Source organism: Salvelinus sp. IW2-2015, linkage group LG35 (assembly GCF_002910315.2).
Source record: "Salvelinus sp. IW2-2015 linkage group LG35, ASM291031v2, whole genome shotgun sequence".
In the NCBI taxonomy this organism is placed as follows: domain Eukaryota; kingdom Metazoa; phylum Chordata; class Actinopteri; order Salmoniformes; family Salmonidae; genus Salvelinus; species Salvelinus sp. IW2-2015.
The window spans coordinates 20,873,644-20,900,189 of NC_036874.1; the positions used below are offsets into that span (position 1 = coordinate 20,873,644).

Genomic DNA, 26,546 nt, shown 5'->3' on the forward strand with positions numbered 1-26,546 from the left:
TTCTGCAACACAATGTACAGGAAATTGTGTACTATGGTGCAGTATGTCCAATATGGAAAATGTACTGAACATTGTGCAAATTTAATAAGTTAATTGACAATAGGATTTAAGTGTTTTCTAAAGTTGATTATATTATTAATAGCATTTTGTCTTGTTACTGTTACTATGATATCTAGTAAATAATACTGTTAACAATGTCATTACTATAATATGTGCTATAAAAAGGAGATTAACAATATGAAAGAAGGAATAAGGGTAAACAAAATTCTAAGTCTACCAACATTTCCTCAAAATGTTACAAATTTCGACCATTGGTATAAAACATTTTACCATCATTTCGGGACTTTTATTTAGAAGGAAAATCGCAAGAGTCACAACCTTATTCTTGCAGGCGGAAGGCAGGTCATGCCAACTACTACTGCCTAAAATAATTACTTCTGTTTCAATCATACTATGGTCAAAATTACAAATGTGTAATTCATTTAGGAGACAAGACAAAATAATTTAAACAAATTCCTTGTATGATAAATGCTTTAATATAAACAAAGCATGAATTCTAATGGGAACAAGAGGTAATAGTAATAAGAAATTATGTAAATAGTGTTGTCATCTTTTTGGCCCAATGCTGCCACCTGGCTGCCAGCCTCTGTACTTCATGCTGGTTTGGGGATTGCGTCGCAATAAGGGGTCTCCTTGGTCTATGTCTTTGGGTTTATCATACACCGTGGATATGAACAAGTCTGGTTTGGCCTTTTTCACAAAGTAGGTGCTCAGCTTCTCTCCATGGTACCTGCACAAAACAGCATATTGTAATCAGGGTTTTTATTTGCCTGGATGTCAACAAGAATAACATGTAATATTCTTCAACTTTCCGTTACCTTCCTGTACATATCCAAGTTACAAAGGCCATAGATTTAATCGTCATAGTAATTGTTGCACTCACCCAAAGCCCCTCTTGCATTTGGGATGCTGTCCTTCATTCTCCAGGGCTTCTGGAATCCCTGCCTGACTGTTACCCAGGCCCTTTCCCTCCTTCCAGCCCTGCTTCTCCATCACCCGGCGACCAACACCCTAGACAACATAAAAAGATTAGTACTAGTCCTTGTACCAGGTACCAGACAGTGGAAAAAGCCATTCCTGCTTTTGAGGAATTCAGACCACACCAGTTACATTCTGCCCACTAAATGAGAACAGAGTACTAGGTAAATGGGTAGACATTCCAACAGTACCTTTAGGTCTCCAAATGACCCCTAGATCATAATGGTTAAATGATAAGCAGATTATTTATTTTTTTACATTTTAAAACGCATCTCCTGCAGTTCTACACAGTTTTACATGACTTGTGTCTTGATGAGTATACAGAGAGGTGGAAAGCCCCCTTGGTTTGCCCAGAAAGTCAGTTTGTCAAATTTCTGCCCTGCTAGAGCAGCCCCGGTAAACTAAGTGCTGTTATTTAGAAGTCAAAACATCTAGGAGCAACAATAGCTCACCCACGAAGCGGTAGGCCACACAAGCTCACAGAACGGGACCGCCGAGTGCTGAAGCGCGTTTAAATGATCTGTCAGTTGCAACACTCACTACTGAGATTTAAACTGCCTCTGGAAGCAACATCAGCACAAGAACTGTTCGTCGGGAGCTTCATGAAATGGGTTTCCATGGCAGAGCAGCCGCACACAAGCCTAAGATCACCATGCGCAATGCCAAGCGTCGGCTGGAGTGGTGTAAAGCTCGCCGCCATTGGACTCTAGAGCAGTGGAAACGGGTTCTATGGAGTGATGAATCATGCTTCACCATCTGCCCCAATGCATAGTGCCAACTTTAAAGTTTGGTGTAAGAGGAATAATGGTCTGGGGCTATTGTTCATGCTTCAAGCCCCTTACTCCCAGTGAAAGGAAATATTAATGCTACAGCCTACAATGACATGCTAAACTATTTTGTGCTTCCAACTTTGTGGCAACAGTTTGAGGAAGGCCCTTTCCTGTTTCAGCATTACAATTCCGCCCGTGCACAAAGCAAGGTCCATACAAATGGTTTGTCGAGATCAGTGTGGAAGAGCTTGACTGGCCTGCACAAAGCCTTGACCTCAATGAACACCTTCGGGATGAATTAGAATGCCGACTGCGAGCCAGGTCTAATCGCCAAACTTCAGTGCCCGGCCTCGCTCTTGTGGCTGAATGGAAGCAAGTCCCCGCAACAATATTTCAACATCTTGTGGAAAGCCTTCCCAGAAGCGTGGAGGCTGTTATAGCAGCGGGGTAGGGGCAGTATATTCATGCCCAGGGTAAACAGCCTGCTACAAAGCCATAAAAGCTAGAATATGCATATTATTAGTAGATTTGGATAGAACACTCTGAAATTTCTAAAACTGTTTGTATGATGTCTGTGAGTATAACATAACTCATATGGCAGGCAAAAACCTGAGAAATAATCCAACCAGGAAGTGGGAAATCTGAGGTTGGTCGATTTTCAACTCAGCTCCTATTGAAGATACAGTGGGATATTGGTAAGGCTTCCACTAGATGTCAACAGTCTTTAGAACCTTGTCTGATGCTTCTACTGTGAAGTGGGGCCGAATGAGAGGGGATTGAGTAAGGTCTACCATGACCTGAACATGCGCTGACCATGCGCATTCATGTGAGAGCGAGCTCTGTTCCATCGCACTTCTGAAGACAAAGGAATTCTCCGGTTGGAACATTATTGAAGAATTATGTTAAAAACATCCTAAAGATTGATTCAATACTTAGTTTGTCCTGTTTTTACGGACTGTAATATAACTTTAACTTTTCGTCCGTACTTTCCGCTGGACTTGCCCGCGCATCGTGAGTTTGGAAAGTGTACTGAACGCTAGAACAACAAGGAGGAATTTGGACATAAATGATTTACATTATCGAACAAAACAAACATTTATTGTGGAACTGGGATTCCTGGGAGTGCATTCTGATGAAGACCATCAAAGGTAAGTGAATGTTTATAATGTTATTTCTGACTTCTGTTGACTGCACAATATCTTTTAGCAATGTTTATTATGAGTATTCCTGTAAATTGATGTGGCTCTCTGCAAAATCAAAGGATGTTTTGTGACTTCTGAACGTAAGGCGCCAATGTAAACTCAGATTTTTGGATATAWATATGAACTTTACCGAACAAAACATACATGTATTGTGTAACATGAAGTCCTATGAGTGTCATCTGATGATGATCATCAAAGGTTAGTGATTAATTTGATCTATATTTCTGCTTTTTGTGAATCCTCTCTTTGGCTGGAAAAATGGCTGTGTTATTCTGTGAATAGGCACTCACCTAACATAATCGCTTGGTTTGCTTTCGTCGTAAAGCDTTTTTGAAATCGGACACTGTGGCTGGATTTACAACAAGTGTATCTTCCAGTTTCACTGGCTGTTGAAGAGGTGGGACACTACCGTCTCACGTACCCTAGAGAGGTTAACATCCTGTGTTTTACCATTGATATGCTCTAGGCTATTTTTAAACCTTAAGGTAAGGAGCATCCAGTACTGCTGGAATGTCTTCCAATGGCATGTCCATTTTTTGTGTGAGAAATTACTGGTCACTCAAAACATTTATAAAGTATAAATTGCCCACACTTTAGATAAGGCCACACAAAAAGACTTAACTAATGATTAGTAAACCTACATTAAACATCTTATAGAGTAATCATTAATAAGTCAACTATTTACTAATCCATTATAAATGCTTTATTAAGTGGATTGGCACAAGGACTTTCCTACCTTTGTGAACTTCTCAAAGTTGCCGATTGGCTGATCTTGTCCTCCAGACCGGTCCTCCAGGCCCTCCCTCAGCCTCTTCTCATACCGCATGCGGACGTAGTCACGGGAGTCCATGTCACCCCCGTCTGTGTGGAGAGAGTGGCCCCCACAAGATTCATTCTCTATGTACACCATTACTACCTTTTTGCACTTCGTGCTGTTGTCTGTGCCTAACAACGTCTGTACCATGTTTGTGCCGCTGCCATGTTGTGTTGCTGCCATGTGTTATCGTTTTAGGTCTCTTTATGTAGTGTTCTCACGTCTTTGTGTGTGTCGTCCTAAATTTCGAATCCCAGCCCCCATCCCCCGCAGGCCTTTTACATCTTGGTAGGCCATCATTGTAAATAAGAACTTGTTCTTAATTGACTTGCAAAGTTAAATAAAAGGTTAAATGTTCCTTCAAATGTCTTAAGACAGCATGCCTACCTAGTCCACTAGGATTTCAAATCAGTCAACCACGTTTCCATCCAGTTATGCCAGTAAAGTCTCGACAGCTGTGATGGAAACAGGAACTTTTGGCATAATTTCATAAAATGCCAAAATATAATTTGTTCGTTCGACTTGGTGAGATCTTTTTGTGTTGGTAAAAGTAATTATGCAAGAAATGGCAGTGGAAATGCCTTTATGCGCAAATATTTAATTAAACTTGGAGTCACGCAAGGACATTGTGTGTGGTCCTCCCACTATGGCTCGAAACCATGAAGTTTAAATTAGGCTACAGATTAAATAATTTATGATGAACTTCACAGGGTGGTGAAAGTGCATAGTATGAGCTTGATGCTCCGGTCCAATACATATTGAGGGTCTTATTCCGGTGACATAATGATCGATGCTTGACTGCCGTTGTGACAAATCAAAACATTCTCGCTCTAATCTCATCATTTAGACTAGCCTAACCATACTGTATCTGCAAGCGGTTGGCTTGTACCAAGACCAGAGTAGGCACATTTGCTATTTAAACGCAACAATTTGTGACAAAACTATGCGATTGAAAGACATTAAATATTCAATGTTTTATTTAGTACATGAAAACTTAAGTGAAAAAGTAAATGTAGGTAATCACGCACAGATTTTTATTTGCAACAAGTCAGTTTGGTGGAAACACACGCATATTTTCTTTATCCATATTTTAGAATACTCACATGAAAATCTGTTGCAAATTGGATGGAAGCCTAGCTATAGATCCTGAATTGTGAAGGAAAACATGCTAAGTCAGGTTACCTTTTTCATAGTAAACGCTCATGTCCACATCCCAATCATCTGCAGTTTGCTCATCAAAATCTAACCGGAGAGAAAAAACAATAATCACTATTTGACTAGAGGGAAATGTATAATTATGCATTTTACAAGACAGAAATATTAAATCAGAAGGGCAGATCTTTAAGAGGGCTAGTGGAGTCCCTGTCATACCTCCTTCCTCCTCTTGCCAGTACTGGGCATCTGTGTAGAAGACCAGGCCCGAGCCTCCCTTCTCCCACTTCAGCTCTATCTCCTCCTCGTAGAGCCGCTCCTTGCTGCGTTCCTGGCTCGTCACATCCTCATGTAGGGCCTCATGGCGCTCCCACTCCTCACAGCGGTCATCGTCCTACAGCACAGAAGAACACAGGGATCATATGCAATACAAGAAATGGCAAATGCATCTGTAAAGCCAGAGTTCACAGCAACAAGAATACTCTCATATTACCCAGCCATTGTTATGTAGGCTACTCAGATGTTTCGACATTGAGATGTATTTTTCTTTACTCGGGCTTTTTAAAATTTTAAGCCCTTCCACTTTTCAACATGATTCCCTTATGAACTTAACACAGCAAGTGCTATAGCTCACAGGTTATAGGATATTTACAGTATACACAGTAACAAATTTAGACTCACATCATCTGCATTTGACTGGGCATCCTCGTCTTCCTCTGGTATTTCAGGGTCCCCTGAGGTGTCAGTGGGGCCCTGGGTTCCTGAGGGAGGGGCCACACTACCAGGACCTGATATTTCATGCCCACCAGCTGTGAAGACACTCTCCTCAGTAGATGGTGCCAAGCTGGTGTTATGGTACTGGAAGGGCACATTACCATAGCGCCGATTGCAGCTTGTCTTGGGGAAGGCAAGGCCCAGCTTGCGTATGAGGCGTGGGGGTAGGCGGCATGACTGAATAAGCTGTAAGAATACCTTTACGGTTGTACCCACATTACCAGCCGGCATAAGAGAAGGCGGGTTCAGCTCTGGCAAGCCCTTTAGGTCCGTCTCTGTGAAGCGTTCTGTTAGTGCCACGTGGCGCCTGTGCCCGGACTTTGTCTTGTAGGGGAATTCATCCTCATCTGAAATAAAACATGTAGATTCATTACATTTTATGAATAGCACACAGAGGCAGATTTTATGGTTTTATATCTGACCTCATCCCCAGGCTATTGACTGATGCGCAAGACAACCCATGACAAGATTGCCCACACTAGAGTAATGGTTCAGTTACAGTGCCTTCAGAAAGTATTTTACACCCTCCCTGACATTTTCCACATTTTGTTGTGTTACAAGGTGGGATTGAAATTGATTCTAAAATTACATAAGTATTCAACCTCCCCGAGCCAATACATGCTAGAATCACCTTTGGCAGCGATTACAGCTGTGAGTCTTTCTGGCTAAGTCTCTACAAAAGCTTTACACACCTGGATTGTACAAATCTTAAAGCTCTCAAGTTGGTTGTTGATCATTGCTAGATAGCCATGTTCAAGTCTCGCCATAGATATTCAAGACAATTCTTGTCAAAACTGTAACTAGGCCACTCAGGAACATTCAATGTCATCTTGGTAAGCAACTCCAGTGCAGATTTGGCCTTGTGTTTTAGGTGATTGTCCTGCTGAAAGGTGAATTTGTCTCCCAGTGTCTGTTGTAAAGCAGACTGAACCAGGTTTTTCATCTAGGATTTTGCCTGTGCAAAATTTTCCCTTCCTTTTCTTTTCCGATTATTTTTACCCCCCCCAAAAAACTCCCTTGTCCTTGCTGATGATAAGCATACCCACATGATGCAGGCACCACCATGTTTGAAAAAGAATAGTGGTACTCAGTGATGGGTTGCGTTGGATTTGCCCCAAACATAAAGCTTTGTATTCAGGACAGAGATTTTTTTTTTTTTTTTACACATTTGCAGTTGTGCTTTAGTTGATGCATGTTTTGGAATATTTTGTAATCTATACAGGCTTCCTTCTTTTCACTGTCATTTAGGTTAGCATTGCGGAGTAACTACAATTTTGTTGATCCATCCTCAGTTTTCTCCTATCAGTTAGGAACGACGGCTGGGTATATTGATACACCCTTCAAAGTTTAATACTGTACCGTCACCATGCTCAAAGGGATATTCAAATGTCAGCTTTTTTTTACCCATCTACTAATAGGTGCCCTTCTTTGCGAGGCATTGGAAAATCTCCCTGGTCTTTGTGGTAGAATCTGTGTTTGAAATTCACTGCTCGACTGAGGGATCTTATGTGTAGGGTACAGAGACGAGGTAGTCATTCGAAAAAATCATGTTAACTATTAGCACACAGTGAGTCCATGCAATTTACTCCTGAACTTACTTGCCATAACAAAAGGGGTTGAAGCAAGACGTTTCAGCTTTTTAATTACTTGTAAAAAAATTCTAAAACATAATTCTACTTTGAAATTATGGGGTATTGTGTCTAGGTCAGTGACACAATCTCAATTTAACTTCTTATGGTTGCAGGGGCAGTATTGAGTAGCTTGGATGAAAGGTGCACTGAGGTGCCCAGAGTAAACAACCTGCTCCTCAGTCATAGTTGCTAATATATGCATATTATTATTAGTATTGGATAGAAAACACTCTGAAGTTTCTAAAACTGTTTTAATTATGTCTGAGTATAACAGAACTCATATGGCAGGCAAAAACCTGAGAAGTTCCACTTCCTGTTTTGATTTTTTCTGAGGCTGGTAGATTTTCAACCAAGCTCCCATTGAAATTACAGCGAGATATGGATGAGTTTTCACTTCCTACGGCTTCCACTAGATGACAACAGTCAATAGAACTTTGTCTGATGACTAATGTGAAGGGGGGCCGAAGGAGACAGGAATGATTCACCACTGCCATGAGGTGACCACGCATTGAACACGCGCGTTCACGTGAGAGGCAGCTCCGTTCGATCGCTCAACTGAAGTCAATGTAATTCTCCGGTTGGAACGTTATTCAAGATGTATGTTAACAACATTCTAAAGATTGATTCAATACATCGTTTGACATGTTTCTACTGACTGTTACGGAACTTTTGGACATTGTCACGTTATAGTGGACGCGCTTTGTGACTTTGGAATTGTTTACCAAACGCGCTAACCAAAGTAGCTAATTGGACATAAATAACGGACATTATCGAACAAATCAAGCATTTATTGTGGACCTAGGATTCCTAGGACTGCATTCTGATTAAGTTCAAAGGTAAGGAAACATTTATCATGTATTTTCTGGTTTCTGTTGACTCCAACATGGCGGCTAATTTTACTATTGTTCTGAGCTCCGTCTCAGATTATTGCATGGTTTGCTTTTTCCGTAAAGTTTTTTTGAAATCTGACACAGTGGTTGCATTTAAGGAGAGGTATATCTATAATTCCATGTGTATAATTTGAATCCTTCAGAAACTATTTGGAGTTACTATTGGGTGATTTCCTCACAAAACTAGATTTATTTTATATACAGTACCAGTGAAACGTTTGGACACACCTACTCATTCAAGGGTTTTTCGTTATTTTTCGGCATTCTCTCAACTAGCTTCACCTGGAATGCTTTTCCAACAGTCTCGAAGGAGTTCCCACATATGCTTAGCACTTGTTGGCTGCTTTTCCTTCACTCTGCTGTGCAACTCATCCCAAACCATCTCAATTGGGTTGAGGTCAGGTGATTGTGGAGGCCAGGTCATCACATGCAGGCCAGGTCATCTCATGCAGCAAAGTAGCCACCCTACTTTCCGAAAGTAGAGAGGCTACTTTGAAGAATCTACAATGTAGAAAATCCTTGGTCAAATAGCCCTTACACAGCCTGGAGGTGTGTTTTGGATCATTGTCCTGTTGAAAAACAAATGATAGTCCCACTAAGCTCAAACCAGATGGGATGGCGTATCGCTGCAGAATGCTGTGGTAGCTATGCTGGTTAAGTGGGCCTTGAATTCTAAATAAATCACTGACAGTGTCACCAGTAAAGCACCATCATACCTCCTCCTCCATGTTTCATGGTGGGAACCACACATGCGGAGATCATCCATTCACCTGCTCATCGTCTCACCAAGACACAGCAATTGGAACCAAAAATCTCAAATTTGGACTCATCAGATCAAAGGACAGATTTCCACCGGTCTAATGTCCATTGCTCGTGTTTCTTGGCCCAAGCAAGTCTTCTTATTATTGGTGTCCTTTAGTAGTGGTTTCTTTGCAGCAATTCAAACATGAAGGCCTGATTCACGCAGTCTCCTCTGAACAGGTGATGTTGAGATGCGTCTGTTAGTTGAATTCTGAGAATAATTGATTTGGGCTGTAATTTCTGAGGCTGGTAACTAATGAGCTTATCCTCTGCAGCAGAGGTAACTCTGGGTCTTCCTTTCCTGTGGCGGTCCTCATGAGAGCCAGTTTCATCAAAGCACTTGATGGTTTTTGCAACTGCACTTGAAGAAACTGTCAAAGTTCTTGAAATTTTCCAGATTGACTATCATTTCTCTTTGCTTATTTGAGCTGTTCTTGCCATTATATGGACTTGGTATTTTACCAAATAGGGCTATCTTCTGTGTACCACCCCTACCTTGTCACAACTGAATGGCTCAAACGCATTAAGGAAAGAAATTCTACAAATGTACTTTTAACAAGGCACACTTGTTAATTGAAATGCATATTCCAGGTGACTACCTCATGAAGCTGGTTGAGAGAATGCCAAGAGTGTGCAAAGCTGTCGAGGCAAAGGGTGGCTACTTTGAAGAATCTACAATGTAGAAAATAGTAAAAATCAAGAAAAACCCTTGAATGAGTAGGTGAGTCCAAACTTTTGACTGGTACTGAATATAGCCTATGTGACCGTATACAAATGTAAGTAAGGTTTGAAATGATTATGTTTTTGTAAAATATTATATACAGTATGTTTGGGCTTCTTGCGGTCAATTTGCAGTCTACAAATTATTTGTAATTATGTTCTGGCCCTTAGGGTGACACACTTTAGTGATGACATTTCACTTCCTTATGTTATAAAATACGATTCTTCATGTTCAGTATCTAACAGTTCATAAAAATGATATCCAAAAAGTCAGATTTCCTAACCTAATACAACCGATTAGCACCAAGCTCTGTTGACATCCTTTAGAGGATTTTACATTTTGTGGTCGTCGTCTTCCAATTGGTTTCCGCCGGTCACAAATAGCAAAATTAGCATGTATAACTGAATTAAATGTAAAAGGCCTTGAAAAAGTTTGGGGTATGCTCAGTGCTCCGTTGGTATTTCACAAAGGTACGCTTGTTTTGTAAAAAGTCTTCGAAAAAGAACAGAAACTTCACATTAATATGAACAGCGTATACTAAAACATGAAAATACTACAGGCCATGTCTCAAAATCGTAATCTATTTTACCTCTAATGTCCTCCGGATTTGAGAAAAAATATGAGTAAAATGGTAAGCCTTAAATGGTGCTTTCAAGACAACTGGGAACTCTGGAGGGGAATAGGTAAAATCATGATGTCAGTGATCTTCAGGTTAGAGCTTTAGAAAGAGGCCTGAGTGGGGCGCTGAAGATGGCGGCATGAGGGCATTTCTAGCTGAGGAACAATTTTAGGGTTCTCAAAGTTTATAATTTTAGGCTGCGGTTGCAAAATGTAAAAAAATTAGGACGAAAGGGGGACGATTTCCAACGAACAAGCTAGCTATCAAAGTTTCAGCGTGTTTAGCTAACGTTAGCTAGCTAAAATCTTCATAGCTAGCAGCATGGAGTCAGGACATAACCAAACTGTTGCTGAGATAATGGATGTTGAAACGTCCAAGGAGAAAAGAGGCATTGCTGAAACTCATTCATATGCTTGCAGTCTAAAAAAGGGGGGTGAATGTGATTCATACGCGAATACCCCAACCAAGGAGCAACTTCCAAAGAAGTTGAGAAGTGAACCATCACTGAGCCAGCTACAGGACAACATTGTCCGCTAAAATCAAAGAGCGCAGATGACATCATGGACTTGGTGAAAAAGAACACTATCAGCATCGTTAACCTGAAGAAAGCGATTGATTTCAATGCTGAGGAAGTAAATACTCTGAAGCAGCAGAACGCAACATTGAAAACTCAGGTTGCAAATCAGGAGAAGAAACTCACTGAAATGGAGTCAAAGGTAAACAAGACTGACCGGTATAGTCGGAGATGGAATCTTCGAATTTATGGAATCGCAGAAAGATCTGACGAGAACATCAAAACAAAAGTGAAGGACATTTGCAGGGCAATTGTCCCGGAGGACAAGCAAAATGTTGTTGCAGGTTCACTGGATGTAGTGCAGCGCCTGGGTAGGCTGAGAGATGGGGAGAACCAGCTACCTCGACCAGTGATCATGAGATTCATCTCCAGGACAGCGAGAGATCTGACATGGAAAACTGCAAAGAAAAATGACTATTTAAAGAACAACAACCTGAGGTTCATGGAGGACCTGACAGCAGTTGACAAAGAAGCTCGGAATCGTCTGTGGCCGATGATTGAGAGAGCAAGGAAAGAGGGGAAAAGTGCATACTTTGTGGGAGCCAAGGCTTTTGTTAATGGAAGGGAAATTTGCGCTGACGCCTAGCTTGATGACTACTGGATTTACCAAGTGAATGGTGCAGGACTGATTTATATTTGCAACTAATAAAACATATTTCTTGAGGAAAGAGCATTATTTGTGTGAACCATTTTTTTTGGATGGCAGGGAAATTCACTTAATATTAGCTTGATGGCCATTTGTTTAGGTGTACCACCTGCATGGTGCAAAGGACTGTTTTTATTTACAACTAGTAAGAACGTTTCATTTTGTGAGAACCCGGTTCATGTGAACATATACAAGTTAATATTCTTCATATAGTCACTGTGATAGAAAAAACAGAAATTGACATTTACTATTAATGCCAGGGAAATACGTAATATTTTGAAAAGGAAATCTTTATTTTTGTATTGTAAAAGGTAAGAGTCCCAACTTGTCCCAACTCATGCCTGTTCCACAGATACTGCGTTTTGGAAATGTCAAATGGGGGAATGATATTTGGCACCAATCGGTCAGCAAGTGACGCAATTTTAAAAGGCAACTTTAAGGGTCATATACTGAGTCATGAAGCAGGTAATACAGGGAGATGGATTATGCTATTGGTAGATGTCAACCACATTCAATTCATTGTTGTTAATACTTATGCTACCAATAACAAGTCAAGTAACTATTTTATTTAGAGACATCGAGAGGAAAGTAAGTAAAATGTCTACATTTCTATTGGCCAAAATAATATGGGGTGGAGATTTTCATACAGTATTACATGATAATCTAGATAGAATTGCTATCCTTAGGAGGCCATCTGTTTGTGAGATAAGGAATATATGTCTACGGTTAGGTGTTCTAGATATGTGGAGACATAAGAACTCAGACAAGATTAGGTTTACATGGAGTACCAAAGATGTATCTATACAATCCCATATTGATTTATGGCTGACAAGGTTGATACAGTCTCAATTGAACCATCGATTTTAACAGACCACAAAGGGATTTCAATAAAGATAAATATGAATGGTTTGTCAACAAAAAAAGTATAGGTTACTGGAAAATGAATAAGACTTTACTAGAGAATGAAGTATTTAAAGAAGGCAGTAGCAGGAATTATTGATAAATATTGGAATCGTACCTGTGTTATGAATACGTTTGGAAGTTACTGAGAGCTAATGAAATTTGATAAGGCTTTTGGGGATTTCAATGGGGGAAAAATAGCTCGTGCCAAGAGAGAAAGAATGACATAAAGGGAATACTGGATTACACAAAAAAATGATCTAACGAATTAGGAATTACTGGAGCCATCATCACTGCAAATGCAGTTCGACTATCTACGAGGAAAAGGCCCGGGGAGCATTTGTAAGATCGAAAATGGATGGAGAGAAATACAAAATATTTATTTAATTTAGAAAAAAAGGGCAGGTGAAATTACTTCCATATTTAAATTAATGATCAATAATCCTCCCAATGAAAATCCAAAAGAAATCTCTCAGCAGGTTGTTTAATCAGAATCTGTATACATCAGCCCAGTCAACTTCCAATATGGAGCCTTTCTTAGACAATGTAGCAAACATTGCTAAGATAATGATTTCAGGGATTTTTGTGATGAGTTATCTGAAATTGAGATAAAATATTGTATTAAATACCTTAAGGACAATAGGTCTCCTGGAAATGGTTTAATAAGCGAGTTCTATAAAACATTCAATGATCAATTGATTCCTTTCATTCTTGCTATGTTCCAAGAATCGATAGAAAAAGGGGAGCTACCAGCTTCCTTAAAGCAAGGTGTAATTACTTTGATTCCCAAACCTAACAAGGATAGTCTTTATATAGACATAATGATGTTGAATAATAATGGAAAATTATTTGCCCTTGTATTTGCTAAGAGGTTGAAACAAGGCTTACGTCATAATTGATGAAGAACAATCTGGTTTTCTACATGGTCCACACATTAGTAAATAACATCAGGTTGATCTTAGATGTGATTGACTATAATGACCTCATCCTTGATGATAGTTGTCTTATGTTTGTTGATTTTTATAAAGCTTTTGACACTGTAGAACATGAGTTTATGTTCAAAGCAATACGTGTTTTGGGGTTTGGTGACTAATGTTTTAGATTTCAGTATATTAAGAACCAGAACATTATTTGCAATGTTGTCCCTAAGTATTTATTTGACTCTGTTGGTGGTTTAGAATTTCTGCTTCGGTGTAATTTTTATGTTGATAACATCCGAGTAAAATTGGCCAAATTCCATAAGCAGGGACTATTAGCTTAGATGTTAGCGTATAAACAACTTTTCCCTCACAGATACTTTCTATGGAACAACAAAGATAAACGATTTACAAATGTATTTTTTTTGTAACTGTAACTGTTTGCATGACTATTCCTCTTTTGTTTGTTTATTTTTGTTAATAAAATATATAAGTAAAAAAAGACGCCAATCACATTACATTTGACACCCTTAGCCCTCTCGCTAGCCACTTCCTCTCGGGAGAATCTCCGTCGAATCCAGGGCTGCGTTTCAAAATCAAAGTAGACAGCCCTCCAATTTACAAACGTTGTCCCCTCGACCCTCGATTTAACGAGTGAAGAACATTTGCTCCGTTTCAAACACATAAAAGACACACCCTCCGCCACTTACCCTCACCTTATGCCTTTGGGGGAATCTCTGCGTCCAATCGTTTGTGATCGAGTGTGTAAGTGTACAATTATGTTCACTCTGGGGCCTGAAACCCCCCATAATTCAATTTGCAATGATTGTACATCCGCCAATACTTAAAACCAACATCAATATGGAGAAGTCAGCATACAAGTGTGTAAGTAAAAATTCATGTAAATAAGTTAGACATTGTGCTATTAATGCACAAACATGTATCGTAAAATAAAATATTTTGATGTGGGGCGCCGTCCTCAAACAATCGCATGGTATGCTTTTGCTGTAAAGCCTACTGTAAATTGGACAGTGCAGTTAGATTAACAAGAATTTAAGCTTTTAACTGATATAAGACACTTCTATGTACAGTTGAAGTCAGAAGTTTACATACACTTAGGTTGGAGTCATTAAAACTCATTTTTCAACCACTCCACAAATGTCTTGTTAACAAACTATAGTTTTGGCAAGTCGGTTAGGACATCTACTTTGTGCATGGCACAAGTAATTTTTCCAACAATTGTTTAGACAGATTATTTCACTGTATCACACTTCCAGTGGGTCAGAAGTTTACATACACCAAGTTGACTGTGCCTTTAAACAGCTTGGAAAACTCCAGAAAATTATGTCATGGCTTTAGAAGCTTCTGATAGGCAAATTGACATAATTTGAGTCAATTGGAGGTGTACCCGTGGATGTATTTTAAGGCCTAACTTTAAACTCAGTGCCTCTTTGCTTGACATCATGGGAAAATCAAAAGAAATCAGCCAAGACCTCAGAAAAAAAAGACCTCCACAAGTCTGGTTCATCCTTGGGAGCAATTTCCAAACGCCTGAAGGTACCACATTCAACTGTACAAACAATAGTACGCAAGTATAAACACCATGGGACCACGCAGTCGTCATACCGCTCAGGAGGTGACGCGTTCTGTCTCCTAGAGATGAACGTACTTTGGTGTGAAAAGTGCAAATCAATCCCAGAACAGCAGCAAAGGACCTTGTTTAGATGCTGGAGGAAACAGGTACAAAAGTATCTATATCCACAGTAAAACAAGTCCTATATCGACATAACCTGAAAGGCCGCTCAGCAAGGAAGAAGCCAGCATCATGTTGTGGGGGGTGCTTTGCTGCAGGAGAGACTGGTGCACTTCACAAAATAGATGGCATCACGAGGGAGGAAAATTGTGGATATATTGAAGCAACATCTCAAGACATCAGTCAGGAAGTTAAAGCTTGGTCGCAAATGTGTCTTCCAAATGGACAATGACCCCAAGAATACTTCCAAAGTTGTGGCAAAATGGCTTAAGGACAACAAAGTCAAGGGATTGGCGTGGCCATCACAAAGCCCTGCCCTCAAACTTATAGAAAATTTGTTGGCAGAACTAAAATGGCGTGTGCAAGCAAGGAGGTCTACAAACCTGACTCAGTTACACCAGCTGTGTCAGGAGGAATGGGCCAAAATTCACCCAACTTATTGTGGGAAGTTTGCGGAAGGCTACCTGAAACATTTGACCCAAGTTAAACAATTTAAAAGGCAATGCTACCAAATATTAATTGAGTGTATGTAAACTTCTGACCCACTGGGAATGTGATGAAAGAAATAAAAGCTGAAATAAATCACTACTATTATTCTGACATTTCACATTCTCAAAATAAAGTGGTGATCCCAACTGACCTAAGACAGGGAATTGTTACTATGATTAACTGTCAGGAATTTTGAAAAACTCAGTTTAAATGTATTTGCCTAAGGTATATGTAAACTTCCGACTTCAACTGTACATAAATGTTTAATATCCATAATTTTTATGATTATTTATTTGAATTGCGCGCCCTCCAGTTTCACCGGAAGTTGTCCTGCTAAGGCACAAACATGTATCGTAAAATTATGTTTTTGTTTGGTTAGCTTTTGGAAACGTTAGCTAGCACATACAACTTCCTCTGACACTTTATTGTCGAATGGCTAGTATTCGATGTGATGTCTGCAGACACGTTCTCTTCTGCCAAGATAGGAAATGCAATTTGACTGTAGCGCATATAAAGCATACACATGATCTACTGGTGGTTCCATGATGAATGAAAACAAAACTGTGGGACGAACGAGTGATGAATTTACAGGAAAGAGCAGTCAATTTAAAATTAATTCATTCTTCGTTTGCCCTGCAAGTGTTAACTCATCATACGTCATGAAATGTCATAAGTGTCCACTTAATTTGAGGGCTGAGGGTGTGTCTTTGACGTGTTTGGAATGCAGCCTTTGACCACTTGGGAGGTTGACATAACCCACAATTCAATGCAAACTGTAGTCATGTGTTAAACTTCGGTGGCCGCAAAGTGTCAAATTTAATCAACATGGCTGCATTTTTGGAATGCGAGACAATTATTTAACTAGCTTGCTAAAAAAATAGATATAGATGACATTGATTTTAGCATTGGCAAATGGGAATGATGCTCAAATTGGCTTAGTCGTAGTGAGGAGCCTATAAAACATAGCTAACTTCATACATTTTGGGGGTAATTCTGAAATGTATTGTAATAAATGACCAAACTGTAAAACGAGCTAGCCACCTATGGGTAACTGTAGCTAGCTACCTGACAGGAGTGTTAGTTAGCTATGTTAAATTGATAGGTACATTCTTAACTTGAGGTTGGTTATTTTTAACCTCAACTTCAAGATATCCACCAAGGACGTTGCCTCTCCGATCATCAATCTCTCGCTTGAGCAAGCAACATTTAAGGTACACTCGGATGTGACGATGTAAAAGGTAAAGCAGTAAAGCAGAAGCCAAGGGGTTAATAAGAACAATGTTTAAAAACAAATGGCAAGAGTTGTGGAACAGGGAGAGAAAGGGAAGACAACCTGTGTAAGATCCAAGAAAAGGTGGGGGCAGGGCCAAGAATAAAGGGAGGAAAATGTAGTCGCAGGGCTGAGACTGGGACACACAAGGCTCCTGAGCTGACAAGGTAAAAATCTGTCTTTCTGCCCCTGAGCAAGGCAGTTAACCCACTGGTCCCCGGCACCGATGACGATTAAGGCAGCTCCCCGCACCTCTCTGATTCAGAGGAGTTTAGTTGAATGCGGAAGACATGTTTCATTTGAATCCATTCAGTTGTACAACTGACTAGGTATCCCCCTTTCCCTTCTAATTGTGCATTGAAATTGGTAGGGAAACACCTGACTGGGAGGTGTGATCATTGTCAGGAGGAGATGGAGACAGTGTTCTATTTAAGTGCCGGAAATATGTGAGGGAAAGTGTGCGATTGTTATTACATTTGAGCAGTAATGGGGTTGAACAGCCAGGATTAAGTGAACTGCGTGGGATATCTTCAGTGGATGTAGTATTAAATTATGCATTGGTTGGATGCCAACCGCCATATAAAATCCACAGAAGACTATGTAAATGTCATTCAGGGGCTGAGGGTTGTCTACTTTGTTTTTGGACTGCAGTTGGACATCCGAGTAGGATGGGTTCAAAACTATTTTTCCCAGTCTGACTTGGTGCTATTTTCATGATTTATGGCCACTTTTTTTCCTGTGGCCTCCATTTTTATTTATTTTTTATTTTATTTCACCTTTATTTAACCAGGTAGGCTAGTTGAGAACAAGTTCTCATTTGCAACTGTGACCTGGCCAAGATAAAGCATAGCAGTGTGAACAGACAACACAGAGTTACACATGGAGTAAACAATAAACAAGTCAATAACATGGTAGAAAAAAAGAGAATCTATATACAATGTGTGCAAAAGGCATGAGGTAGGCAATAAAATCGAATAATTACAATTTAGCAGATTAACACTGGAGTGATAAATCATCAGATGATCATGTGCAAGAAGAGATACTGGTGTGCAAAAGAGCAGAAAAGTAAATAAATAAAAGCAGTATGGGGGGTGAGGTAGGTAATTGGGTGGGTAGTTACAGATGGACTATGTACAGCTGCAGCGATCGGTTAGCTGCTCGGATAGCAGATTTTTAAAGTTGTGAGGGAGATAAAAGTCTCCAACTTCAGAGATTTTTGCAATTCGTTCCAGTCGCAGGCAGCAGAGAACTGGAAGGAAAGGGGTCCAATGAGGTTTAGCTTTAGGGATGATCAGTGAGATACACCTGCTGGAGCGCGTGCTGCGGGTGGGTGAGCCATCGTGACCAGTGAACTGAGATAAGGCGGCACTTTACCTAGCATAGCCTTGTAGATGACCTGGAGCCAGTGGGTCTGACGACGAACATGTAGCGAGGGCCAGCCGACTAGGGCATACAGGTCGCAGTGGTGGTCGTAAAGGTGCTTTAGTAACAAACGAATGGCACTGTGATAAACTGCATCCAGTTTGCTGAAGTGAGTGTTGGAAGCTATTTTGTAGATGACATCGCCGAAGTCGAGGATCGGTAGGATAGTCAGTTTTACTAGGGTAAGTTTGGCGGCGTGAGTGAAGGAGGCTTTGTTGCGGAATAGAAAGCCGATTCTTGATTTGATTTTGGATTGGAGATGTTTGATATGAGTCTGGAAGGAGAGTTTGCAGTCTAGCCAGACACCTAGGTACTTATAGATGTCCACATATTCTAGGTCGGAACCGTCCAGGGTGGTGATGCTAGTCGGGCGTGCGGGTGCAGGCAGCGAACGGTTGAAAAGCATGCATTTGGTTTTACTAGCGTTTAAGAGCAGTTGGAGGCCACGGAAGGAGTGTTGTATGGCATTGAAGCTCGTTTGGGGTTAGATAGCACAGTGTCCAAGGAAGGGCCGGAAGTATATAGAATGGTGTCGTCTGCGTAGAGGTGGATCAGGGAATCGCCCGCAGCAAGAGCAACATCATTTGATGTATACAGAGAAAAGAGTCGGCCCGAGATGAACCCTGTGGTACCCCCATAGAGACTGCCAGAGGACCGGACAACATGCCCTCGATTTGAACACTGAACTCTGTCTGCAAAGTAGTTGGTGAACAGGCAAGGCAGTCATTAGAAAAACCGAGGCTACTGAGTCTGCCGATAAGAATATGGTGATTGACAGAGTCGAAAGCCTTGGCCAGGTCGATGAAGACGGCTGCACAGTAATGTCTTTTATGCGATGGCCGGTTATGATATCGTTTAGTACCTTGAGCGTGGCTGAGGTGCACCCGTGACCGGCTCGGAAACCGGATTGCACAGCGGAGAAGGTACGGTGGGATTCGAGATGGTCAGTGATCTGTTTGTTGACTTGGCTTTCGAAGACCTTAGATAGGCAGGGCAGGATGGATATAGGTCTGTAACAGTTTGGGTCCAGGGTGTCTCCCCTTTGAAGAGGGGGATGACCGCGGCAGCTTTCCAATCCTTGGGATCTCAGATGATACGAAGGAGAGGTTGAACAGGCTGGTAATAGGGGTGCGACAATGGCGGCGGACAGTTTCAGAAATAGGGGGTCCAGATTGTCAAGCCCAGCTGATTTGTATGGGTCCAGGTTTTCCAGCTCTTTCAGAACATCTGCTATCTGGATTTGGGTAAAGGAAGAAGCTGGGAGGCTTGGGCGAGTAGCAGCGGGGGGGGGGCGGGGCTGTTGGCCAAGGTTGGAGTCGCCAGGAGAGAAGGCATGGCCAGCCATTGAGAAATGCTTTGAAGTCTTCGATTATCACGGATTTATCGGTGGTGACCGTGTTACCTAGCCTCAGTGCAGTGGGCAGCTGGGAGGAGGTGCTCTTGTTCTCCATGGACTTTACAGTATACCAGAACTTTTTGGAGTTAGAGCTACAGGATGCGAATTTCTGCTTGAAAAAGCTGGCCTTTGCTTTCCTGACTGACTGCGTGTATTGGTTCCTGACTTCCCTGAACAGTTGCATATCGCGGGGGCTCTCGATGCTATTGCAGTTCGCCACAGGATGTTTTTGTGCTGGTCGAGGGCAGTCAGGTCTGGAGTGAACCAAGGCTATATCTGTTCTTGGTTCTGCATTTTTGAACGGAGCATGCTTGTCTAATATGGTGAGGAAGTAACATTTAAAGAATGACCAGGCATCCTCAACTGACGGGATGAGGTCAATATCCTCCAGGGACCCGGGCCAGGTCGATTAGAAGGCCTGCTCGAGAAGGTTTTAGGGAGCGTTTGACAGTGATGAGGGGTGTCGTTTGACCGCGGACCCGTGGCGGATACAGGCAATGAGGCAGTGATCGCTGAGATCTTGATTGAAGACAGCAGAGGTGTATTTTGAGGGCAGGTTGTCAGGAAAATGTCTATTAGGGTGCCCATGTTTACGGATTTAGGGTTGTACCTGGTGGGTTCCTTGATGATTTGTGTGAGATTGAGGGCATCAAGCTTGGATTGTAGGACTGCCGGGGTGTTAAGCATATCCCAGTTTAGGTCACCTAACAGAACAAACTCTGAAGCTAGATGGGGAGCGATCAATTCACAGATGGTGTCCAGGGCACAGCTGGGAGCTGAGGGGGTCGGTAGCAGGCGCAACAGTGAGAGACTTATTTCTGGAGAGATTAATTTTTAAAATTAGAAGTGTCGAACTGTTTGGGCATAGACCTGGAAAGTATGACAGAACTTTGCAGGCTATCTCTGCAGTAGATTGCAACTCCTCCCCTTTGGCAGTTCTATCTTGACGGAAAGTGTATAGTTGGGTATGGAAATCTCAGAATTTTTGGTGGCCTTCCTAAGCAGGATCGACACGGCAAGGACATCAGATTGCAGAGTGTGCTAAAGCGGTGAGTAAGGCAAACTTAGGAGGAGGCTTCTGATGTTGACATGCATGAGGCCAAGGCTTTTCGATCACAGAAGTCAACAAATGAGGGTGACTGGGGACATGCAGGGCCTGGGTTTACTCCACATCACCCGAGGAACAGAGAGTAGTAGGATGAGGTGCGGCTAAAGGCTATCAAAACTGGTCGCCTAGAGCGTTGGGACAAAGAATAAAAGGAGCAGATTTAGGCGTGGTAGAAATAGATTCTGGGCATAATGTGCAGACAGGGGTATGGAGGGGCGCGGGTACAGCGGAGGCAAGCCCAGGCACTGGGTGATGATAAGAGAGTTGTATCTCTGGACATGCTGTCTCAATGGTGAGTCACCGCATGTGTGGGGGTGGGACAAAGGGGTATCAGAGGTACGGAGAGTGGAACTACAGGTCCATTGCAAACCAAAACAATGAAAATGAAAACTAGCCTGAACAACAGTATGCAAGCATATTGATATTTGAGAGAGACATACAATAAGGCATAAATGATTGCAGGTCTTGATTGGGAGAGCTAGCAAAACAACAAGGTAAGATAACAGCAGCAATAACAGGTCTAGTCTAACACAGCAACAACAGTAAAAATGGCGACGCCTAGGCAGAGAGGGTCGGATAACTACACACAGATCCTGAGTTAAAGCACAGAGCGACAGATAAAACAAATAAACAGAATGGATACCGTGAATTAATGGACAGTCAAGCATGCATCAGCTATGTAGCCAAGTGTGATCATAGTGTCCAGGGGCAGCCGTAGATGAGCAGGGAGGCCTCCACTAAGCTAGCAGCGCGGCGTTAAAGTTAGTAGCCCGGGGTGGTCTGCTCAGACGGAGGGGTCTGCTCAACGTGTCGTGTCGACAGAGAATCCAGAGAATCCAACGAATGGCGAAAGAGAGGTTGTGAATTGTAGAATTGTGTTTGCTAACTGTGCTAGCTTCGTGGCAGTGCGCTAACTGCGCTAGCGCAAGCTAGCTGTGAGGATCAGATAGTAGTGGCTCAGGATTACGGCAGGAATCCGGCGTTGTTGTCGGAAAGACGTCCGATGCTGGTAAATTGGTGAGTAATATCCGGCTAATAACAGGCTGGTGTCTGTGCAGAAGGTAAAAGCTACTAGCAGCGGCAAAAAATGCTAAATTAGCTTGTAGCTTGATTTAGACCAGTTGTGATGGATTGGCAGGCTCTGTGTCCGGCAAAAAAAAGTCCAGTCCAATTGGCAAAAGAGGTATTGTAGCCCAAGAATTTGCTGGTAACCTCTTCGCTAGCCGCAGATGGCCTAGCTCGAGCTAGCTCAAGGCTAACTGTGCTTGCTTCGGACAGAGTTTAGCCAGTAGTAGCCACTCGTTGCAGTAGCTAGCTGTGATAATACGTGTAATTGTCCAGAGCTTGCGTCAGGAATCCGGTGATGTGTAGAGAAAAAGCAGTCCTATATCTCTGGGTTGATATCGCGCTTGCAGACTGGCAGTATTGGCCCGGTATGAAGCTGGCTGTGTCCGAGTTAAGGCGCGAAGACCGCAGAGTGGCTAACTGACTACTAGCTAGTAATCTGGCTAGCTTCTGATTGGGGTTACGGTTCTAAAGTATAAAAAAAAATAGCAGGTCCGTACCACATTGGGTGAGGCGGAATGTAGGAATGTATATTCAGTTCCTAGATGGAAAGTGAAATTAAAATATATACGAAATGTATACGAAAAATACGAATACTATTTACACGGGACAGACAGGACAAAGACACATCCGACTGCTACGCCATCTTGGATTCAGCCATTGATTTAGCCGCCCTAATTTTGACCATCCTACAAGGGTAAAAACTCCAATCATTTAACAATTTATGGTAGAGATGTGAGGTTTGGACCATTGGTTTTCTTAGAGTAGGCCTATTATCTACACAATTAACATTATTTTACCCATTGGTGAAAATATGTGTTTTTGATTGGACATCCTGTCCCCCCTGACCTAGCCCAACGGCCAGCAGATAGCGATATTGAGTTATTTCATCTTTCGGGGGCTCCCGAGTGGCGCAGCGGTCTAAGACACTGCATCTCAGTGCTTGAGGCGTCACTACAGACACCCTGGTTCGAATCCAGGCTGTATCACGGCGCACAATTGGCCCAGCATCGTCCGGGTTTGGCCGGTGTAGGCCGCCATTGTAAATAAAAAATGTGTTTCTTACCTGACTTGCCTAGTTAAATAAAAAATATATACAAATCCGTCCGAACGCAGCCAACAATACACTCATATACATGTGGACCGATTCATACTTAAAATTCTCCATTCAGGCTGCAAAGGCTTCAATGTCCTCCTTAACTAGATTCAATGGCAAGAAAACAGGAAAACAACGTAAAATATTCATGCTTTCTGACACACCTTTTTCCACCACCATGCTAAAGTGGCTAATGCCTAGGAATGCTAGTAAGGATGTAAGGTATTACGTTCAGCCATTCAAGATGCAGCAGTCTACCCCTGGCTGAACACAGGACTCAATATCAGGAAGTAGGATTAGCCACTAAGTGGTGAAAAAAAAAAAACGTTAAATATGCATGCTTTCTTTATGGAACCCCATTTTCCACCCTTCTCACCATTAAATATAGTTAATGAGGAAATCGACGCATTTGCAGCCTGAATGTAAAACTGTTTTACGTACGAACCGGTCAACGGAGATACCAGTGTATTGCGGCTGCATACAAAGTCAATGCTTTTGGAAGGTAAAATGAAACCATCAATACCAGATCAATATCGCCATCTGCCGGCCTGGGCTACCGTGACCATCTACTCAAGAAAAACAAGTCTGCCCGCGGCTGAATCTAGTTGATCCCTGGCCTACACTAACAAACGAATACATTATATTGTCTTTAAACATATGTATATATTTCGTATTCTGACGTTAGACACCTTCATAAACATAACCAAAACATAATTTCCCCGATATCGTAGGACATCTATTTATTAGACCGTTAGAATGTGGTTTAAAGGGGTCCCTCGAAGCCCAGCTTTTCTAGTGTTAATGACTCCAAATACATACTAACCTGTGGGATGTGATACTTTTACTTTTCTTATCACACAACGCCTCGCAAGCCAGTTGCCCTTCGAGTCGATCCATTGATTCCCCGCGTACATTTTGACCAATCTGCCCGCCTCATTTGAAGGTACCGATACCACGCAACAACATGTTTTTATACTCTTCGGCGAAGATCCACTCTCCTCTGTGCCCTCCTCGACATCTGTGGATGGCATGTCTGTTGTCGGCGTGTCTTTTCTTGTATGGTCTGACATGTTGACTTGGGTGCCCTCGGACTCCTTCAAAACCTCCGGTCGATGTCGGTAATGGAAACACAAGAAACCATTGCTTTCTATGAATTGGCTAAAAAAGTTTCGAAGGTTAGCAGATCGAAAGGCAGCAGGTATATTGCTAACAGCAAAGTACATAGCCGTGCTGGATTCAGCCATATTTGTTTATTTGTTGTCGACTCCAACGTCATTACGGAAGTGATCTAGAAGACGACAGGCAGTGTCAGCAACAAACGAAACTGTAAAACCATTCAAAATTAAACGTAGTAGCGCCATCTACTGCATGGATGAAGCATGTTAGACTACCTAAAATTGCTAGGTGTGCGTGCTGGCTATAGTCAAAACGAATTGTATTGTCACATGCTTCATAAACAACAGGTGTAGACTAACAGGGGATCGGCCCGTAAGTAAGCATTTCACTAAGTAAGCAGACTTGACTGCCCTTGACCAGCATAAAAACACCCTGTGGCATACTTCACTAGCTTCGAATAGTCCCCGCAATATGCAACTTTTCAGGGAAGTCAGGAACCAACACACAGTCAATTACGAAAGCAAAGGCTAGCTTTTTCAAGCAGAAATTTACATCCTGCAGCACTAATTTCAAAAAGTTCTGGGACACTGTAAAGTCCATGAAGAATAAGGGCACCTCCTCCCAGCACTGAGACTAGGAAACACGCAGCAACTGGCCCAAGCCCCCTCCCCCCCTCCCCCGCTTCTCCTTCACCCAAATCCAGACAGATGATGTTCTGAAAGAGCTGCAAAATCTGGATCCCTACAAATCAGCTGGGCTAGACAATCTGGACCCTCTCTTCCTAAAATTATCCTCCGCCATTGTTGCAACCCCTATTACTAGTCTGTTCAACCTCTCTTTTGTATGGTCTGAGATTTCTAAAGATTGGAAAGCGGCCATGGTCATCCCCCTCTTCAAAGGGGGAGACAATCTAGACCCAAACTGTTACAGACCTATATCCATCCTGCCCCGCCTTCCTAAAGTTTTTGAAAGCCAAGTGAACAAACAGAACATCGACCATTTCAAATCCCACCGTACCTTCTCCGCTATGCAATCTGGTTTCCAAGCTGGTCACGGGTGCACCTCAGCCACGCTCAAAGTCCTAAACGATATCATAACCACCATTGATAAAAGACAGTACTGTGCAGCCATCTTCATCGACCTGGCCAAGGCTTTCGACTCTGTCAATCACCGTATTCTTATTGGCAGACTCAACAGCCTTGGTTTCTCTAATGACTGCCTCGCCTGGTTCACTAACTACTTCTCAGACAGAGATCAGTGTGTCAAATCGGAGGGCCTGTTGTCCGGACCTCTGGCAGTCTATGGGGGTGCCACAGGGTTCAATTTTCGGGCCGACTCTTTTCTCTGTATACATCAATGATGTCGCTCTTGCTGCGGGGGATTCTTTGATCCACCTCTACGCAGACGACACCATTCTGTATAGTTCTGGCCCTTCTTTGGACACTTAACAAACCTCCAAACGAACTTCAACGCCATACAACACTCCTTCCGTGGCCTTCAACTGCTCTTAAATGCTAGTAAAACAAAATGCATGCTCTTCAACCGATCGCTGCTGTCACGTTCCTGACCTATTTTTATGTTATTTTGATTATGTTTAGTTGGTCAGGGCGTGAGTTGGGGTGGGCATTGTATGTTGTGTGTGTTTTGTTTAGTCTATGGGTGTTGTATTGTGTATGGGATAGATAATTGTGAGGTTGTCTAGTTATGTCTATGGCTGCCTAGATTGGGTCTCAATCAGAGACAGCTGTCATTCATTTGTCTCTGATTGGGAGCCATATTTAAGGTAGCCATAGGCAGTAGGCTTTTGTGGGTAGTTGTCTTGTTTAACGTTTGTTGCTTGTCTGTGCACTTGCGTTATTTAGCTTCACGATCATTTGTTGTTTTGTTTGTTTGTATAGTGTTTTCGTTTCATGTTCATCTTCGTTCATTTAATTAAAAGAAGATGGCTTATTTTCCTCATGCTGCGTTTTGGTCCGTCTCTCCTCCACACGATCGTGACAGCTGCCTGCACCCGCCCGACTAGCATCACTACTCTGGACGGTTCTGACTTAGAATATGTGGACAACTATAAATACCTAGGTGTCTGGCTAGACTGTGAACTCTTCTTCCAGACTCATATTAAGCATCTCTAATCCAAAGTCAAATCTAGAATCGGCTTCCTATTTCGCAACAAAACCTCCTTCACTCATGCTGCCAAACATACCCTCGTAAAACTGACCATCCTACCGATCCTTGACTTCGGTGATGTCATTTACAACATAGCCTCCAACACTCTACTCAGAAAATTGGATGCAGTCTATCACAGTGCCATACGTTTTGTCACCAAAGCCCCATATACTACCCACCACTGCGACCTGTATGCTCTCGTTGGCTGGTCCTCGC

The 26,546-nt window shown here is 42.1% G+C and overlaps 1 protein-coding gene across 1 annotated transcript; it reads right to left on the reverse strand.

The window, feature by feature from the left end:
- Positions 1 to 517: 517 nt before the first annotated feature.
- On the reverse strand, positions 518 to 24,337 carry gpatch3 (G patch domain containing 3). The gene is made up of 7 exons (XM_023980555.2): positions 23,872 to 24,337; positions 5,658 to 6,097; positions 5,196 to 5,370; positions 5,007 to 5,066; positions 3,747 to 3,871; positions 944 to 1,071; positions 518 to 790 (listed from the first exon to the last, which is right to left on the reverse strand). The coding sequence occupies exons 1-7, from the start codon at positions 24,290 to 24,292 to the stop codon at positions 607 to 609; spliced, it is 1,533 nt and encodes a 510-aa protein (XP_023836323.1). The 5' UTR covers positions 24,293 to 24,337; the 3' UTR covers positions 518 to 606.
- Positions 24,338 to 26,546: the final 2,209 nt, after the last annotated feature.

Excerpts from the sequence above, each read along its gene's own strand:
- gpatch3 (XM_023980555.2), bottom strand. The coding sequence starts at position 24,292 with ATGGCTGAATCCAGCACGGCTATGTACTTTGCTGTTAGCAATATACCT. Across the intron at positions 1,072-3,746 it reads ACTTTGAGAAGTTCACAAAG|GGTGTTGGTCGCCGGGTGAT; the intron begins GTAGGAAAGTCC and ends TATGTTGTCTAG. Across the intron at positions 791-943 it reads AAATGCAAGAGGGGCTTTGG|GTACCATGGAGAGAAGCTGA; the intron begins GTGAGTGCAACA and ends TGTTTTGTGCAG.